Here is a 19,433-nt window from a genome sequence, read left to right as displayed (position 1 = left end):
TTCACACTAAGTGTGAGTAATCAGTGATGCCTAAAAACAGGGTTTCTTCAAGAACATTTCTGCCCCCCTCAACAAAAGAATCCCGATGGAGGTGAGAATAATAACACGTATGCACACACAGGGCACACATGTGCAGGCACATACGTGTATACACATGTGCACACGCGGGGAGCCTGGACATGTTGAAGAGCAGGGCCAGCAGCAGTGTTTCACATTTCTGGAGGGGGCACCCACCTGCACAAATAGGAGGGTGCTTAGAAATCCCTTATTTTGCCTTCAAAATTTCACACTGTATTCAGAACATTACATTTCTGCATTATAACAATAACTTAATGTTTAAAAATTGCCAGTTAAATCATTAAACTTTTTTCTCCTCTGCAAACGGTTTAAGTGAAATTGATATTCTAGGCAGATGTATTGATATGTTTAGCATACGGTTTCTCATACTTCAATTTGGGTTACCTAGGAGCATTCTTTTGCCGTGAAGGAACTTAAAATCTGTGTTTGAAAATCATGGTTAAAATTGTTGTGTAAAAGCCAGAGATGGTTTAGTGATAACAGCTGATCTTCCCACTCCGTGATTCTTTTTTTTTTCTTTTTTTCCAAACTTTAAACTTTTAATTTTGTATTGGGGTATAGCTGATTAACAATGTTCTGGTAGTTTCTGGTGAACAGTGAAGGGCCTCAGCCATACATACACATGTCATTCTCCCCCAGATCCGTCTCCCATCCAGGCTGCCGTGTAACAGCAAGCAGAGTTCCATGTGCTATGCAGTAAGCCCTTGCTGGTTATCCATCTGGAATATAGCAGTGTGTACGTGACCTTCCCAAAGTCCCTAACTATCCCCTCCCCCCCGGCAACCCTAAGTTTGTTTTCCAAGTCTGTGAGCCTGTTTCTGTTTTGTAAGTTCATTTGTATCATATCTTTTTAGATTCCACATATAAGGGATGTCATGTGATGATTCTCCACCTCTGTCTGGCTCACTTCACTCGGTGTGACCATCTCTCGGTCCATCCGTGTCTCTGCACGTGGCCTTATTTCACTCTTTTCAATGGCTACCGGCTCAGAGATTCTTAAAGTGGGGTCCCTGGACCAGCGGCTGCAGCCTCGCTTGGGAACTTGTCAGACATGCAGCTTCTCAGGCCCTGCCCCAGACCTACTGAATCAGAAACCTGGGGGCGGGGCCCCAGAGTGTGGTCCTGATGCTGAGAGGTGGAGAATCACTTTCCTAAGTTTTTTAGAAGAGGAACTTCTTCTCCGGAGGTGGGGGCCCTCCTTAAAAGATTAGGGTGGAGTAGGCCCAGTGTGGGGTGGGTTCAGTTCACTCACATTTTGTCTCTTTTACAACCTCCTTGTTGTTGGAGAAGGAAATAGCAACCCACTCGAGGATCCTTGCCTGGGAAGTCCCACAGAGGGAGGAGCCTGGGAGCTACAGTACATGGGGTCGCAAAGAGTCGGACGTGACTGAGCATGCACGCATGGCATGACCATTGTAAGGTTTAAATTTTAGCATTGCAGTCAGTAGCTTTTGGACTAAATACCCACAGCACACCCCCACCCTTCTCTTGAAGACAGATAATAATTCTCAGAGAAACATAGACTAAACCCATTAAGAGGAAACAAATTATTTTCCAAACCGCCTCTTATCCATTAAGGAGCTTATCCCTGTGGGATCCGTACTTCATTGTTTGACAAATCACCATTCTTTTTAGTTCTCGTCTCCTCCTTTCTGACTGTACCCTGTAGAGTCTTGAGGGAATTTGAGAGGCGGGTTGCAGGGTCCCAAATCTGTCATAGAGAGGCAAGCTCTGAGAGCATCGCGCACCTGAATCCTTAGCCACAGGCTCTTATTCTCCCGAGTTTCTGCCTGTAGGGACTCAGGTATGGAGACTCTGGGCTGCATCTATGTCTATTCTTTCTCTTTTTTTCACCCCTTTCAAAAGGGTAGCAGTTGCTGAAAGCAGAATCTCAAAAAAGGCAAATTGAAGCCTTTCTCTGTAATCTGGGAGGATTCCTAGAAAAGTCAGCATAGAAATGGCAAGATGTTTAATAAGCTACAGGGCAATTAAAAGACAAGTGATTTCTGTGGTTGCTGGGGGTGTTTATGGGCACTCAAGTCCTATGAGAAAAACGGGTCTAAAAGGAGAGCAGTGAAACTTACTAAGGAGCTGACCTCATAGAGTGAAAGGATTCCATCAGAGACGCTGGGAGGGGATAGAAGAAAGCTGGCCGGCAGAGCTTGTAAGCAAGGTTTGCTCTGAACAAGGGCTCGCGTGAGTGGAGTAAACGTCCCAGGAAACGGTGGGTAGAGTTGAGATTTTGGTCCTTGGCCTCTCAGGCCAGCGTGGCCAGGCTCTGGAGGACAGGAGGAGACTTGCCGCCAGGGGGCAGCAGAGCCTCACTGTGGAAGCCCACCCAGCCCGGCCGACCACAGTGGTTAAAATGAGAGCCTTAGGTCCACCGGAGGAGACTTCTCTCACTCAGGTTTTTTTCTTTAGTGTGTAAATTTACACACCCCAGATGAAGCAAGCATAGCAGAGGTGCCTCTGTAATGCATGGCGTGTGAAATGTGTACGCATCAATCACCAACAGGGAAAACAGGCCCCTGTGTTGACTCGAAGGCCATCTCTGATGGCGTTTGGAGTTTCAGAAATATGGGCCCCGTTTGTGTTTCTCCCAGGGGCCTGTGGAACTCAGATACTGAGCCAGGGGTGAGGTGGGGGACAGCGTGGGGGAGGTCTAGGGAAAGGCAGGAAATGCTGTTTATTTGCTGAGCTGGGAGCCTGGGGCCACCCCGTCCTGCCCTGAGCAGGCCGACTGGTGCAGTGAGGAGCCGGTGTGTGTCGGGGGCACTGGGTGGGGAGGGGGGACTTCCTTGCTGAGGGCTGCGCTCCTGCCCCAAGGGGAAGACAGTGAAAGTGAAAGTCGCTCAGTCGTGTCCGACCCTTTGCGACCCCATGGACTATACGGTCCGTGGAATTCTCCAGGCCAGAATACTTGAGTGGGTAGCCTTTCCCTTCTCCAGGGGATCTTTCCAACCCAGGGATTGAGCCCAGGTCTCCTACATTGCAGGTGGATTCTTTACCAGCTGAGCTACCAGGGAAGCCCAAGAATACTGGAGTGGGTAGTCTATCCCTTCTCCTGGGGATCTTCCCGACCCAGGAATCGAACCAGGACCTCCTGCATTGCAGGTGGATTCTTTACCAGCTGAGCTATGAGGGAAGCCCCAAGGGGAAGACAGTGCTTAAATAGGGAACGTTGGTTGATGCTTAAGATCAAAACTCCTGCGCCCAGCCCTTTAGTTACAGGATTTGAATCCCTGCTCTGCTTTGGCTTGAGAGCATTTGGTGAGTTACTCACCTTATTTGTGACTGCATTTCCTTTTATCAGTATAGAGGAAAAAATAATAATACCCCTTAGATAGGATTGTTGTAAGGACTAAATGATTTCGTCTAGGTAATGTGGCTTGGCGTGTTGTACACACTGTCATTGTCGTTACTGTTATCCAAAAGTGAATGTCACTTCTGGAGTATGTTGCTGGAGGAGGTCACTGGAAGGCTGTGATCACTGGTTGGCCCACCCTCTGGACCTGGGCAATCAGGGGCTCCTCACCCCTCCCTGCCCTTGAAACGGACTTTCTGCCCAGCATTCCCAGGCTGGGAGCCATTTCTGGGGCATAGCTTTGACCTTGAAAGAGGAAGGTGTCGTTGAGACCATCTGAACTGCCTACATGACTAAACTCAGAAAAGGCCTCTGTTTGAACTTTAAAATTCTGCCGGCGGGTGCAGAGATCTGCTGGTGCTGCGGCGCCCACGACGGGGCCTGCCTGTCCGCTCTCTGGTTGTTAATCCTGCCCTGCCGGTCCGAGCGGCCCACTTGTTTTTTCGGTCTCTCTTGTGCTCTGCGAGCCAGGGGCCGGTTTCAGGTCTCACCTGGGGATGCTGCCACGGGGAGACCTAACCTAAATGGCTGAGAACTAACATCCATTTATACCAGACCGGAGGCCCTGGGGGTCCGGGCTGGTAGGTGAGGGCGGCAGCGGGGGCTGTTCTGGGCACGATTCTGGGCAGGAGCCATCCCTGGCCTCAGAGGAGATCGGCGGAAGATGGATGCAGGCAGTGGCCACGGGGGTGGGTCCAGTCCCTGAGAGGCCAGGGCTGGCAGTCACTGTCCCAGCCAGACCACTCCGGGTTTGGGGCAGGCACTCGAGGCACCTGCAGTGATGCTAACCGGGAGGAGGAACACGCACTGAGCCCTTACCCCTGACCAGGCTTTCCATCTCCTAACACGTTTCATCCTAGCAACAGCCCGAGGGGTGAGACATTGTTGTTATTCCCACTTCACAGACAGTAACACGGAGGCAAAGAGAGGCTAATGGGGTGCGTCTTGGGGTGGGGGCACTAAAGACTGGAGCCTAGCTGCCAGCTCGGTGACCCTCACAGGGATTAGAGTGAGGATGCAGCGTGACGTGGTGGACGTGCGGGTCTGGACCAACCCAAGCTGGCCAGGCCAGGTCCCAGTCCTGCGGCCGCTACCCCGACTTCAGGCCCCACTCGCTGTTCTGGCAGAGACCAGCGGGTATCACCTGCCTTGGTCTGGATGCAGTGAGGGTCTGACTAGGGAATCCTTTACTGGGGAAGGGGTATGGCCTGAGACCGTGGGCTGGAGAGAAATGCCCTCCTTATAAAGGAGCAAGACTTGGGCCACAGTGCCCTGGAGCCAAGTACAGAGGCCGGAGCAGAGGTGACTCGGTTAAACAGTTGTGTCTGGGGAAGGCTTCTCTTTGGTGCTCTCCAATGTGGGTATTATTCATGTGTGAAAGAACCTTTCAGCTTTGAGAACTGTCACCTTGAATCATTAGAATGTCTCTGAAAGGCTTTGATATGCCTTTTTATGCAATTTGCATGAAATGAGGTTTTAAAATATAATGTGTTTTACAATGCACTTTGCAGATGAGTTAATGTGTTTTTTTGTGGCGCCTTCACTAAAAGTTCCCATTGGCGGCAGTTTCCAGTGGGCTTAAGGTTGGCACTGCCCTCGGTGTAAAATATCTCCGGCAAAATGCTTTGCATGCTGAGGTTGAATAATGAGCAACCCTGCTTGTTAGGTGAGCTGTGTGTGGTGTGTCTTCTTCCTGCCGGATCGACGAGGGACAGATACAGTTTTTTTAAATAAAAGGGAGTCAACTCTATGGAAGGTATTCAGGGATTGTAATAATGACATGACTCTAAAGAAAAACCGATATCCATTCTTTTTAAAGCAGGAACAAATAGAGTGAAAAACGGGGTTGTTTTCCTTCTGCTGCATTTGCTGGTGCCATTAAGGAGTAGACACTTCTCATACTCTGACTGGGGAGACGTCCAGCATCAAAAGGGAGCACAGCAGAGAAAAGGCCAGCCGTTCTGGTCCAGGGGTGCCACATAATTATGCCTTTGCAGCCTGGGGAGGAAGTTGGGCCCCGGGAAGGTAGGTAAGTCATTACTGGGAAGCCAGTCAGGCACACGCACCTCGTGTTTCTTCCTAATTACAGATCTTCGGGTCCCTTAGATGGTGCCTTGTTTGGGGAAGGAGAGGAGGGCCTCTGGGCTGCCCGTGGCCTGTGGTCGCCTGAGCTGCAGGCGATTGGCCAGACTTCCTTCCCGACCACCTGGCGGGCCCGTTTCCTGATCCGGCAGTGGCTCTCCTGTCTCTTCTCTGCTCCCAGGGACCGGGCTGTCTGTACGCCCAGTGATGCCCCGAGACCACAGGTGCAGGTCTGGTCCTCAGGGGACCTGAGCCGGGGGTTGGCCGTCTGCTCGTGGGCCTGCAGGTCATGCGCACCGTTGCTTATTTAGAAGCTGGAGACAGTTGTGCGAAGATGGTCTTTGTTCGGTTCTGCTTGTGAGTTGTTATCACGTTCAGTCAGGGAAGCTGCTTCCTCCAAAAGTCTGGCACCAAGAAAGGCCCTGCCCACGGTCCCGGAGCAGAGTTCGGTGCCTCTTGTGTCTTGGCTCAGCCGATTGCCTTGGTGTGAACTGTTTTAGCAGTCACAGGCCGATGGACACTGTTCGTCATCATTTCTCCGTCTGTTGATGCTCATTAAGTCAAAATGAGTTTGCTTTATTAGACAGTATTTGTTTTTCTCTTTCTTACTTCACTCCTTCACTCTGTATGAGAGTCTCTAGGTCCATCTGTGTCTCTTCAGGGGACTGAATTTTGTTCTTTTTTATGGCTGAATAATATTCCATTGTGTAATATATGTACCATGTCTTTTTTATCCATTCATCTGTTGATGGACGTTTAGGTTGCTTCCATGTCCTGGCTATTGTAAATAGTGCTGCAATGAACCTTGGGGTGTATGTGTCTTTTTGATTTATGAGCTGGAATAGGATTGATTATGAACAAAGGGGAACTTAGCGTATAGCTAAGAAAATCTCTGAGTGAGGTGGGAAAGTAGTTGTTGTTGCGTCACTAAGTTTGTCTGACTCTTTGCAATCCCGCGGACGGTAGCCCACCAGGCTCCTCTGTCCATAGGATTTCCCAGGCAAGGATACTGGAGTGGGTTGCCATTTCCTTCTGCAGGGGATCTTCCTGACCCAGGGACTGAACCTGAGTCTCCTGAATTGGCAAGTGGGCTCTTTACCAGTGAGCTGCCAAGGAAGCCCTGAAGTGGGACTTCGGGGAAAATAAAGATGGGGCTGGTGCAGGAAAAATAAAGATGGGGCTGGTGCAGAAGAGAGAGAGGGGCAGGCCTCCTCTTTGAGGGTGCCACGTTCCCCAGAGGAGGTCCTGAGACTTAGCAGTTTTTACAAGAAGGGTGCAGAAACAGAGCGCTTGTCTCTCTAGCAGAGAGGACCAATGTCTTCACAGTAGTGTAAACTTGCATTACCTTCCCCCCATTACAAAAACAGTAACAGTTTAAAATAACTGAAGACCCTCACCATCCAAAGATTACCATCAGTGCTGCTGTTTTGGTCTCTCTCTCCAGCTTTTCATGATTTATGCAGATTGGTATCAAAAAATAGTGTTTTTGTGACTGTGCGATTGAGGTGTGCTCATGCATGTCACCAAGCCCCACACCCCTACTGTTGGACATTTGCATGATTTCCTGTTTCTTCTTAAGTAATGCAGACACGAGGGATCAGGCAGGTCGGGGGTCTCTTAACGGAGGATTTTGCTATCCACTGGCTCGTTGATGCTCTGCTGTAGACTTTGTAGGGTCTCTCAGAGCAGGCACGCTTGAGGTAAGGATTCAGATGAAAACCACCCTCAGTTATTCCTGGAGAAGGAAGCGGGGGAGGGAGGCATCACATTGGCTGTGGCTGTAATTACAGTGAGCTGTGATCCGTGCCAGACTGCACACCAAGGCTTAGCTCCCTGGGTAACCTCGCCAGCCAGCACTTCCCCTGGCAAACCTGGTGGCATGGATCTTTCAAAGCAGTTATTAATACTTTCGTTTCCCAACACATTATCTTTCTCAGGTGAACGGAAGAAAGCGAAAGGAGAAAGGAAATTCCTGTAGCTTGATCGGCTTACATTAAAAAAGTTAAACCAACAGCTTTCCTGGGTGTAGCTAACCCAGCAGATGACAAAAGGATGAAAGCCATCCACGCAGGTGATTGCAGTTTCACTGTGCCAGCCCGAATTTCTTGGTCTGGCTCCTTGCTGGAAGAGGACAGTTTGAGACCATGGTAGACAGTATGCTTAAGAATGGAATAAAAATGAATTCCTGGGAGTGTAGTCACCCGTCACCTCTCAGGGCTGTGTCTGCAGCCTTTCCTGGCTGCAGTGGGACCCAATGCGCCCTCGTGGTTAGAGGAGAGGAGAAGTCAGAGAAGCATGCCCAGATCACTTTCCCCAGGGCCGGGCCTCCCGTGTTTTGTGGTGTCTGGAGCCCTACTTGTCAAAGGCTGAATCGAGTCCGTATCCTCTGCCTGCCAATGTGTGCAGCTACAAGTTCGCAATTAAGGCATCCACTTCCCCTCTGCATTTCAAGGCAGCCTTCAGCCTAATAAAATCACGTCAGTGTAACATCCAGAAAACTTATGCACTCTCTCTTGGTTTTTTGTTTGCTTGCTTTGGCCTGTTTTTTGATTGCACTGGGTCTTCATTGCAGCACGCAGGAGCTAAATTCTCTGACCATGGATCAGCCCAGGGCCCCTGGCACTGGGAGCGCAGACTCTCAGCCACTAAACCACCAGGAAAGTCTCTCTCTGTTGTTTTCATGTGTTTGTCTCGGATACATCAGAAATTGCCCTCTGCCCTGGGTTTTTGCAGGGCTGCTGCTGGGGTGAAGGGTGCAGAACCCCTTCTTGGTTCTCGGCGTTGGGCTAGCTTGTAGCCCCCACAAGCTATATTCTTACTCTGGGACAGAGTATTCTAACTGGGACGTGACTTTAAAAAAAAACTTTAGTTGAAATGTAATTTGATTTACAGTGTTGGCGGTAGTTTCGGGTATACAGCAAAATGATCCAGTTATATGCGCTCAGTCGCTTCAGTTACATCCAACTCTTTGCGACCCCGTGGACTGTAGCCCGCCAGGCTCCTCTGTCCATGGGGTTCTCCAGGCAAGAACACTGGAGTGGGTTGCCATTCCCTCCTGCAGGGGATCTTCCCCGCCGCAGGGATCAAACCCATGTCTGTATGTCTCCTGTACTGGCCGATGGGTTCTTTACCACTAGCTGTCTGTTTGTTTACTCTTTTAAAGATTCTTTTCCTTTGTAGGTTATTACAAGATATTGAATATGGTTGTACAGTAGGTCCTTGTCTGTTAACTATTTTATGTATAGTAGTGTGTGTCTGTTAATCCCAAACTGTTAATTTATCGCCCCCCCGCACCCCCCTGTTCCCCTTTGGTAACCATAAGGTTGGTTTCTATGTGAGTCTGTTTCTGTTTTCTAAATAAGTTCATCTGTATCATTTTTTAAGATTCCATGTATATGTGATGTCATATGAGATTTGTCAGACATGATTCTTTTCACCCAAGAGCACTGAGTATTCCCAAGGCAAACTAAACCAACCCTCCATTCAGAGCTAACAAAGATGAGAACTTATAAAACACTCTGTCTGGGGGACTCTGAAAGATTTTAAAAATGGGGGCGCCATTCGATGACTTCTTTCGTTTCCTCTTTAGATGCGGCAGCAGGAGCAGAGCCCGCCGAAGACCAGCCTCTCCATCCTCGTCTTGGGGCTGGGCCGTCTCCTCTTCTACTGGTGGCTGGCAGAGCTGATGGTTCATCTCATGTACATGCACGCCATCTACAGCAGCGCCTCCCTCCTGAGGGCCGTCTCCAGCTGGACCTTAGGTAGCCGTAGAGATCGCCGGCGGTGGAGCAGGCGTCAGGAGCCAGCTTCACGGGGAAGCTGGTCGGAGCGCAGAAGGGGGGTGGTTGCCTGCAGCCAACCCTGCATTTTTAAGCGTGCTCCTCTTGTGGCCAGGAGGACGCGTGCGTGAAGGGGCCGACAGAGGTGAGGGCCGGGTTTGTGGGCAGGGAGCCAAGGATGGGAGCAGCCCCTTTTCCTGATGGGATTCCCGCTCAGCCCAGCTGGGTCTGCATCTTCCTGGTGTGGCCAGCACTGCACTTGGCAGGAGTCCCTGCTAAGAGCTGGTGCGGTAAGATCGAGTCTGTAGTCATCTGTTTTCTGTATGACGTAAAGCAAAGAGTGTAAAGCTTTAGAGTCAGGCAAATACAGGCTTTATTTTGGGATTGAAGTGCAGTTGATTTACGATGTTGCACTAGTCTTGGGTGTATAGCAAAGTGATTTGGTTGTACATATGTGTGTGTGTGTGCGCGTGAGCACACACGCTCTGTGCTTAGGTGCTCCGCGTGTCTGACTCTGTGCGACCCCATGGACTGCAGCCCGCCAGGCGCCTCTGTCCGCGGGGACTCCCCAGGCAAGAATACTGGAGTGGGTTGCATGCTCTCCTCCAGGGGATCTTCCTGACCGAGGAATCAAACCCAGGTCTCCCTCATTGCAGGCAGACTCTTTACTGACTGAGCCTCCAGGGAAGCCCACATGTGTATGTGTACACTCACACACACGTGTGTGTGTATATAGATTCTTTTTCAGATTCTTTTCACTTATAGGTTATTACCAATATTGGGTGTAGTTCGCAGTAGATCCTTGTTGCTCACCTGTTTTGTGTGAGTCGTGTGTGTCTGTTAATCCCAAACCGCTACTCTGTCCCTCCCCCCAATTTTCCCTTTGGTAACTCTAAATTTCTTTTCTATGTCTGTGAGTGTATTCCTGCTTTGTCAAGAGTTCATTGGCGTCATTTTTTAGACTCCACATATAGGTGATGTTGGGCTTCCCTGATAGCTCAGTTAGTAAGGAATCCGCCTGCAATGCAGGAGACCCCGATTGGATTCCTGGCTCAGGAAGATCCCCTGGAGAAGGGATAGGCTACCCAGTCCAGTATTCTTGGGCTTCACTGGTGGCTCAGCTGGTAAAGAATCTGCCTGCAACGCAGGAGACCTGGGTTCGATCCCTGGGTTGGGAAGATTCCCTGGAGAAGGGAAAGACAGCCCACTCCAGTATTCTGGCCTGGAGAATTCCAGGCACTGTATAGTCCATGGGGTCACAAAGAGTCGGCCACGACTGAGTGACTTTAACTTCACATAGGTGATATAATGATATTTGTCTTTCTCAGGCTGACTTCACTTAGCATGATAGTCTTTAAGTCCATCCATGCTGCTGCAAATGGCAATATTTTGTTCTTTTTTACGGCTGAGTAACATTCCAGTGTGTGTGTCTGTATGTATGTGTGCATGTGTATATGTGCGTATATGTATATTTGTATAAAATATATACGCCACATTTTCTTTATCCGTTCACAGTCAGCTGTAGGTTTAACCTTGGCCCTACCAGCCGCTAGTGGGCAGCCTTTGACAGTTTGCCGCAACTCTGCACCTTCACCTGTTCAGTGAGCAGACTCACTTTTGCAGGATTGTTTGGAAGGTTAAGTGAAACTGTGTCTGGTAGATAGAATTAATGGTACGTGCTCATGTAGGCCCCTCTGTTGGCCCTTATTTCTTATCTACCCACTTCTTTTGGAGGAGGGCATGGCAACCCGCTCCAGTATTCTTGCCTGGAGAACCCCCATGGACAGAGGAGTCTGGCGGGCTACAGTCCACGGGGTCGCCAAGAGTTGGAAATGACTGATCGACTAAGCACAGCACCCATTTCTTTATATCTGCACGTAGGTGGGGTGGAGGTCTGGTTTCCTCAGCAGGATACCCTGTTAAGTCTCCCGTGTAAGACTTCTCTGTGGATACGCCACTGATCTTTATTCTTCTGGCGAAAACAGCAGAGAATGTGCTCCTTTCTGAACAAAATCTCCCATTTCTTTGTGTTCCTTTTTCAAGAGCTTCCGTGGTGGCTGAATTCAGCTGTGTGGTCTGACCTCCAGCTTGGGGCTCTGATGGGAAATGGGTGATCTTCCGGTCAGATTAAGCTGCTTTCTGCCGGGAGCAAGAGTAATGGCCTGACTCCTTATCTACTTGGTGATTTATAGATTTTTTAAAAGAAAAGTCTTGATTGCCCTTGTTATCACAGAGGCGTAATCAGAATGTTTTCAAGAAAGATGCCTTTCAGGATTGGGAGAATGCTGAGTTGTTTTAATGAGAGTCTCTTCTTCCCAAAGAAAAGGTTTTTTTCATAGTTGGAAGTAACTAATAATCTAAGGCTTTAATGATACACTTAGGCAAACAAAATAGGATTAAATGATGGCTTGTGCTAAATCAGATCCCAGTTGTACTGCATCCAAATTAGGAGATTATCCATTTGGATGATTTTAACTATGAAACCTGGATAGCAAAACTCGAAATGGGGCTTAAACAATAAGGAAAAGCTGTTGTCTCAGTCAGCTAGCACTCTTAAGGTCAACGCTAAGGGTGGTAAATCCAGTGACTAAGAAAAGTCATCAGTGATCCATTTGGGCACCTACCACTCAACTGGAGAACTAACCAGAATCCTAGAAGCCCTCAGTTTGTACCCACAATTCCATGACTTTTCACCCCCTCCACAAAGTAACCTGATCTTGCGGTTTATCATTCCTTTTTTTTTTTTTTTAAATAAAAAAATAGATTTTATTCTTAGAGCCATTTTAGGGTTAGAGCAAAACTGAGAGCTCAGTGCAGGGATTTCCCAGCTGCCCCCTGACCCCCACGTGCACAGCCTCCGGCAGCATCAGTGTTCCCACCAGAGTACACGTTACCGGTGATGAGCAGATGGCGACACGCCGTCACCCAGAGTCCCTCTGCATGTTAGAACTGACTCGGCGTTATGCAGTCTGTGCCGGATGTGTGATGACCTGTGTCCGCCGCTGTGATGCATGCAGAGTGGTTTCACAACCCCAACAATCCCTGGTGCTCTGTTTACCTCTCCCTCCCCTTTCATCCCCGGCAAGCCCTCATCTTTCTACAATGCTGTGTAGTTGGAATCATGGAGTGTGTAGCTTTTTCAGGTTGACATCTCTCACTTAGTAATATGCAACTCAGGGCTCCTCCGTGTCTTTTTATGGTTTGATAGCTCATTTAATTTTAGTGCTGAATAATGTTGCATTATCTGGATGTACCAGCGTTTATCTGTTTGCCTACTGAAGTATGTCTCGGTTGATTCTAAGCTTCGCGGTTATGAATAAATTTGCTACAAACATCCATGTGCAGGTTTTTATGTGGCCATAAGTTTTCAAGTCCTGTGAGTAAATACCAATAAATAACCACAATGGCTTAATTTTATGGTAAGAATATGTTTATTTTTGTAAGAAACTGACAAACTGGCTGTTTTTTTCCAAACTAGCTTTTTTTTTTTCTTTTTTAGTTTTCCAAAGTGGTCATATCATTTTGTGTTATTACCAACAATGCATGAGAGCCTGTTGTACATACTTGTCAGTATTTTGGATTGTGGCCATTCTAATAGCTGTGTAGCAGTATCTCATTGCTGCTTTAATTTGCAGTTCTCTAGTAACATATGATGTCGAACATCTTCTCCTCTGGTTATTTGCTATCTGCATATCTTCTTTGGTGAGCTGTCTGTTCAGGTCTTTGCCCATTTTTAAATTGGATTGTTCCTTTTTTAATTGCTGAGTTTTAATGGTTCTTTGTATATTTTAGAAGCCAATCCTTTACCAGATGTCTCTTTTCAAATATTTTCTCCCAGTCTGTGGCTTATCTTCTCATTTTCTTGACAGTGTCTTTAACAGAGCAAAAGTTTTAATTTTTATACAGTTTAGCTTATCAGTTATTTCCGTCATGGATCTTGCATTTGGTGTTATATCTTAAAAAGTCACCACCAAGTCTGAGGTCACCTAGGCCTTCTCCTGTGTTATCATCTAAGAGTTTTATAGTTGTGTGTTTTATGTTTAGGTCTATGAGCTATTTCAAGTTAATTTTTGTGAAGAGTGTAAGAAATTAGACATGAATTTCTTCCAGCACCATTTGTTAAAAACACTATCTTTGCTCCATTATTGTGTCTTTGCTCCTTTGTCAAAGATTGATTGACTGTATTTATATTGATGAGTCTAGTTCTGGGCTCTCTATTTGGTTCCATTGATCTTTTTGTTTATTCTTTCACCAATATCACACTGTCTTGATTAATGTAGCTTTAAATTAAGTCTTGAAAGTAAGGTAAGTCTTGAAAGTAAATCAGATAGATGCAGGCCTTCACCTCTCATCTTTTCTTCCAATGCAGGTAGATTATTCTGGGTCTCTTGCCTCTGCATATAAACTTTAGAATCATTTTGTTGATATCCAGAAAATAACTTGCTAGGATTTTTATTTGGTTTGCATTGAATCTATTGATGGAGTATGGAAGAATTAATATCTTGTTATCTTGAGCTTTTCTATCCACGAGCTGGCTGTCTATTTATTTAGTTTTTCTTCGATTTCTTTATCAGACTTTTAAAGTTTCCCTCATATATAACTTGCATATATTTTCTCATATTCATACCTAAATATATTTTTGTATTTAATGTAAATATTGCTATATTTTTTTATTTCAAATTCGATTTGTTTATTGTCGGTAAATAGGAAAGTGGTTGACTTTAATATATTAACCTTGTCTTCTTCAACCTTGCTACAGTCTCTTATTCCAGGAGATATTTTTGTTGTTGTTATAATTGTTTCTTTGGGATTTTCTACTTTGACAGTCAAGGTCATCTTTAAGCAAAAGTAATTTCTTCCTTTTGAAAATATATAGGACTTCCAGTATTATATGGAAAAGGAATGGTGAGAAGGGACAGCCTTGCCTTCTTCTTGATTTTCACTATCAAGTATGATGTTTTTAATTCAGTCTCAAACTAGAAAGCTTCTATTTTCTTGCCATTAAGTATTATATTAGCTGTAGGTTTTTTGTAGATGCTTTTTTACTAAGTTGAGGAAGTTCCTTTCTATTCCTAGTTTGCTGAGAGATTTTTTTTTTTTTTATCATGAATGAGTGTTGGATTTTGTCAAATGCTTCTTTCTTGCACATATTGATATTACCCATTTTTTCTTCTCTAGCTTGTTGATGTGATGGGTTGCATTAACTGATTTTCAGATGTTGAATTAGTCTTGCATACTTGGATAAATCTCATTTTTCATGGTGTGTAATTGTTTTTATATATTGATGGATTGATTTGCTAATATTTTGTTGAGAATTTTTCTGTGTATGTTCGTGAGAGATATTGATGTGTAGTTTTCTTGTGATGTTCAGTTCAGTTCAGTCGCTCAGTCATGTCCGACTCTTTGTGACCCCAGTATATCCTTCAGCGTTGTCCTAAATGAAATGAAGGACACAAACCTTTAGGCCCACTGGTCCTTCAGTCCCTGGATGTGGGCTATGTCAGAAAGGGGTGTGACCTTGGATGAGGCAGCTTTCTCCGGGAGGCGGTCCCCAAAGCAGCTAACAGCTGGGAGTTTCTCTGGTCACTTTTCCGCCGACTGGGGTAATGAGCCCTTCCTTCCTGGAGGAAGATCTGATTAGGATAGCATGGTTTCCACACAGCAGTTTTCTGTGGAAGTGTCCCCTTGGTCTCACAGAGACTTGCTGTCAATAGCTGCTTCTTTCTAGGTGATTACACACAATTATGATTTGATTAGCCGTTTCAACGCGGTGCGTGGAACTTCCAGGGTCTCACTGATTATTACTAGCTGGATTTTTTACAGCCTTAAGCCTCAAGGAATCCAGATAATAAAGATTTTCTAGCTTTCCCCAAGGGTGTGGCATCTCCAGCTTTTCTAGTATCTGCTTCTTAATGAGTCAGTTTCTTCCTTGGAAGTAGCAGAAAACCAGCTTTGGATGACTGATGCAGAAAATCAAATGCCTTCAAAGGAAAATGGGTGGGTAGTTCACAGACTCACAGAGAGGCCTGGACACCTGAATCCAGGGCAGGCAGCCAGGAATGCAAGCCCAGGTTACGCCCCAGAGCTCATCTGTGAGGGAACCATTCCATTGCCCTCATCACAGCCGCTGTGGGCACCTCTCTCTGTAGCCCGTACGCTGGCCCTGGGGTGCCACTGTTAGTGGCCATGCCACCAGAGTGTCCCAGTCTAAAGGGCAGAGCCTCAGTGAAGCGCAGGGGAATCTGGGGAGGCAAGTGTCTGGCAGAGTCTACTTTTCTAGTAGGAGGAAGACTGCACCCATGACAGAGACTTGTAAGATGGGGAATTCCCTGAGTACAACAGGGTGGATGCTGGGCTTCTTTAAGCCTTTCCGGGAGCCTTCTGTCCTGTCTCCATCTGGGTTTGTTGATTTCCAGGCCTGCTGCTTAACTGCTGTCCAGGGAAATTCCTTTCTTCATTATCCTGAGGATTCCTTTTGCTCCTTGTGTGTGTCGGAGGCTTGTTTCCTGGCATACATGTATTCTTTTAGTTACTCCCCCCGTTTTGACAAAGAAGGTGCAGGGGAGGTCAGTTTGGGATTTCCTACATGTCTGAAATGATTTTATTTTGCCCTCTTCATGCTCTTTATTTTTTTAAAATTTTTATTTATTTATTTTTTCATGCGCTTTAAAAGGTGGTGAGGTGTGGTCCTCCCGGTTGGAAGTCAGTTTTCCTCCTCATCTTTTTGAGTACATTGCCCCCTTATCTTCTGGCTTGTGGTGCTGCAGTTGAGTCTGATGTCATTCATTTTCTGGATCTTTTGTATGAAATTTGACTTTTGAGCCTCCTTTCTGGGAGCTTTTAAACTCTTCTCTTTGTCCAGGTGTTGTTAGTCTCCCAGTCGTGTCAGACGCTCTGCCACCCCACGGACTGTAGCCCACCAGACTCCCCTGTCCATGGGATTCTCCAGGCAAGAACACTGGAGTGGGTTGCCATTTCCTCCTCCAGGTTCTTCCCGACCCACGGATCGAACCCATGTCCATGTGCCTCCAGCACTGCAGGAGGTTCTTTACCTGCTGAGCTATCAGGGATGCCCGCTTTTTGTCTGGAATGCTCTAAAATTTCATAATGCAGTGTCCTGGTTTGGGACTGTTATGTTTTCATCCTTTGAACTAGATAGTCAGAGGTTCTTTCAAAAAAAGAAGCTGATTTTCTTTAATTCTGGCTAATGTTCTTAAATTATTTTGCTAATGCTTTCCTTACTTCCATATTTTAATTTTAATTTTTTAGCTCTCTCTTTGATGCCTCTCATTCATTTGTTGGACCATTAATTTTCTAATACTTTTTTTTTTGTTTAAAAAAATTTTTTTTCCCCCCACTTTGTTTTCTGGGCTATTTTCTCAACTGTCTCCTCTTAATCCATCTATTTGTTTTTTTTTTTTTTTTCCTAATCTTTGGCTTTAACAGTTTTAATTTTCATGAGCTCTTTTTGTTCTTCAAATGTTGGTCTTTTCTGGCCTTCTGTTTTCATGGATCAAGGTATCTTTTCTTAACTCACTGATGATGTTACTAATGTGTTTGAAGGGAGCAGTTCTTCTCTTTGCATTGCTCCTCCTTCCAGGTTCCTGTTTTCTCCTTTGTTCATTGGCCTTTCATGTTAATGAATGAATGGTGACTCTTGGCCCTTTATTTTTGAGAGGGAGGCTCTTAGAGGTAGGGACAGAGTTTCTTTCTTCAGCTCAGTCACTCATTTGTGTCTGACCCTTTGTGACCCTGTGGACTGCAGCACGCCAGGCTTCCCTGTCCATCACCAACTCCCGGAGCTTGCTCAAACTCATGTGCATTGATTTGGTGATGCCATCCAACCATCTCACTCTCTGTCGTCCCCTTCTCCTGCCTTCAGTCTTGCCCAGCATCAGGGTCTTTTCCAATGGGTCAGTTCTTCGCACCAGGCGGCCAGAGTGTTGGGCCAGACGTCTTTCTGGCCGACCGTCGTAGCCCCAGTTAGGCTGCACGTCATGGAAGCCTTAGTGCAGCAGCACCACCACCACGCAGGCGGTTGTTTTTCTCACGTAACAAGAGACGGAAGGATGGGCAGGTCAGTGCTGGTGTAGCTTCTTACTGCAGTGGGTTGCCATGTCCTTCTCCAGGGGATCTTCCCAACTCAGGGGTCGAACCTGGGTCTCCCGCATTGCAGGCAGATTCTTTACCATCTGAGCCATTAGGGAAGTGTAACTTCTTTAGGGAGTTACAAGTGACCCAGGCTCCTTCTATCCCTCTGTAGCTTGTGGTCTCACGGTGTCTTAGGCATTGTAAGAAGAGGAAAGTTAGAAGACAGAAAGGTTAAAGGTGAGTTTCAAATCCTGCTTTACCTTTTACTGGAAAAGCAATACTTTTTCAAGAAGCCTGATGGAGTAGAAAGTTACTTATTATGCACATGCAAGGAAACTGAGACATTTAAAAACGGGCATGTGAGGTTATGATAACACTGTAAGAGCCGGTCTTTCTACGACTTTTCATTCTCATTATTCCAAATCATCATTCCCAACTATGTGCTTTCTTGCCCATTCTCCACTCCTAAATGTAACTTCTCCATGATGTTACGGTCCTTTGCTTTCTCACAAGTTGAAGAGAGTATATCTGAGAGTGTATGTGTGCGTGTGTGTGCATTCACGTTGTATTCGTATGAATGTGTCTATGTGTGTACTATTTGAATATCTCATACCTGTATGCTTGTCCCAGTGTATCTATTTAAAACATTTTTATTGCAGTATAGTTGCTGTACAATATTGTTTAGTTTGTGCTGTATGGAGAAGTGAATCAGCTACACACGTACCCCCTCTTTTTTGGATTTCCTTCCCATTTAGATCCCTGTGTCTGTTTTGAGTGAGCCTGTGAGAAGCTGAGAACATTGCTTCTTTGCCCTGAATGTGGTGCCGCGTGAACTGTGCGTCTGGCCGAGGCTCCCTGTTGGGTACAAGAGAGACGGCAATAAAATAAATTTCCTGTTGTTCAGAAAAGATCTCTTCTCATTTTCTGAGGCGATTTCTTTGTGGCAGCCCCCTTTGATTGGGGCTGCGCTTTCCTTTAGGACCCAGACTTTTGAGAAAAAGGAAAGAAAAAGATTTTTGAGTGGCTTCGGAAACATGGAGGCCAGATGTTCATTGTCAAGTTTTGAGGGGATTGGGGTGGGGAGCTTATTTTTCTGACAGACACCACCTGAGAAATCTTCCCCAGCAGCAAACGCTTCTGTGTACGTATTTGTCAGATGTTGATGTCTCTGAAGCCACAGCAAGATGCGAAGATTAGAGTAGCTTGTTCTGTAAACATTTCTCATGCCGCCTGGAGGATAGGTAGATGGGCCCACTCAACCAGCCGACCCCTAGGGTAAGTCATCTGAGACTGTCACGTGTGGCCTCTGTGGTTATACTTTCCTCTCTAATTATCCCATCTCCTGTGGCATTCTTTTCAGATTCTCGATCATTCTCTGTAGCCAACAGTCCTCCGTGGTTAAAGTCTGAACTTGGGTTGATATCCCTAAGGGAAAAATGATTAGGTTAGGTGTGTTAACATTTCTAATCCACTGCACTGTTTGATTTGTGGGAAGTGAGACCTTACTTCTGGATATTTTTGGGTAGTTAAAATTCGCTAAGAAAATGTACTCAGCCTTCAGAAGCGTGGATGATGAATTATTTCCTTCCAGCATTTCTTAGCAGGATCTCAGGCTCACTCAGTGTCCTCACAAATAGCTTTAAAAAAATCAAGACACGAGATCTTATCATGCTAACAAATCTCTTTCCTTGTCTGCAGACCTATGAACAAGAACATAAATACCATTTGCTCTTGTGCTCTTTACCCTTGAGTCTGTCTCCAGCCTTGTTCCTGGCAGTTCTGCTGCAAAAATTATGAACATTAGAATCTTAGGGATGGAAACTAGAAATTTCATAGAGCTTTAGTTCAAGACCTCCTTATAGCATCTGTGGCGAAATGTATAGTTCCAGGGCCATAAAGATGGATTGGCCTAATACAGCTAGTCCCAAATTATTGTGCAAGACAGGAGAATAGAAGCCAGGGGTAGAAAGTCCAGTAAGTTTTGAGTTGGGTGGCCAGGGTCATGAGAACTAGGAGGCTGTCCTGAATTGCTGGGAAGG

General features: G+C 46.2%; 1 protein-coding gene across 7 annotated transcripts in view; it reads left to right on the top strand.

Moving 5' to 3' along the window:
* HHAT (hedgehog acyltransferase) overlaps nucleotides 1–19,433 on the top strand; it is a 344,241-nt gene that overhangs the window by 80,697 nt on the left and 244,111 nt on the right. For all 7 annotated transcript variants that reach the window (XM_065936274.1, XM_065936275.1, XM_065936273.1 and 4 more), the window contains one exon: nucleotides 9,114–9,285. In XM_065936274.1, coding sequence (XP_065792346.1) covers nucleotides 9,114–9,285 — 172 coding nt within the window. The remainder of the gene's footprint in view (nucleotides 1–9,113; nucleotides 9,286–19,433) is intronic.

Source organism: Muntiacus reevesi, chromosome 5 (assembly GCF_963930625.1).
Source record: "Muntiacus reevesi chromosome 5, mMunRee1.1, whole genome shotgun sequence".
In the NCBI taxonomy this organism is placed as follows: domain Eukaryota; kingdom Metazoa; phylum Chordata; class Mammalia; order Artiodactyla; family Cervidae; genus Muntiacus; species Muntiacus reevesi.
The sequence above is the reverse complement of the archived record's forward strand: the minus strand, read 5'-3'. Positions and strand labels throughout refer to the sequence as shown.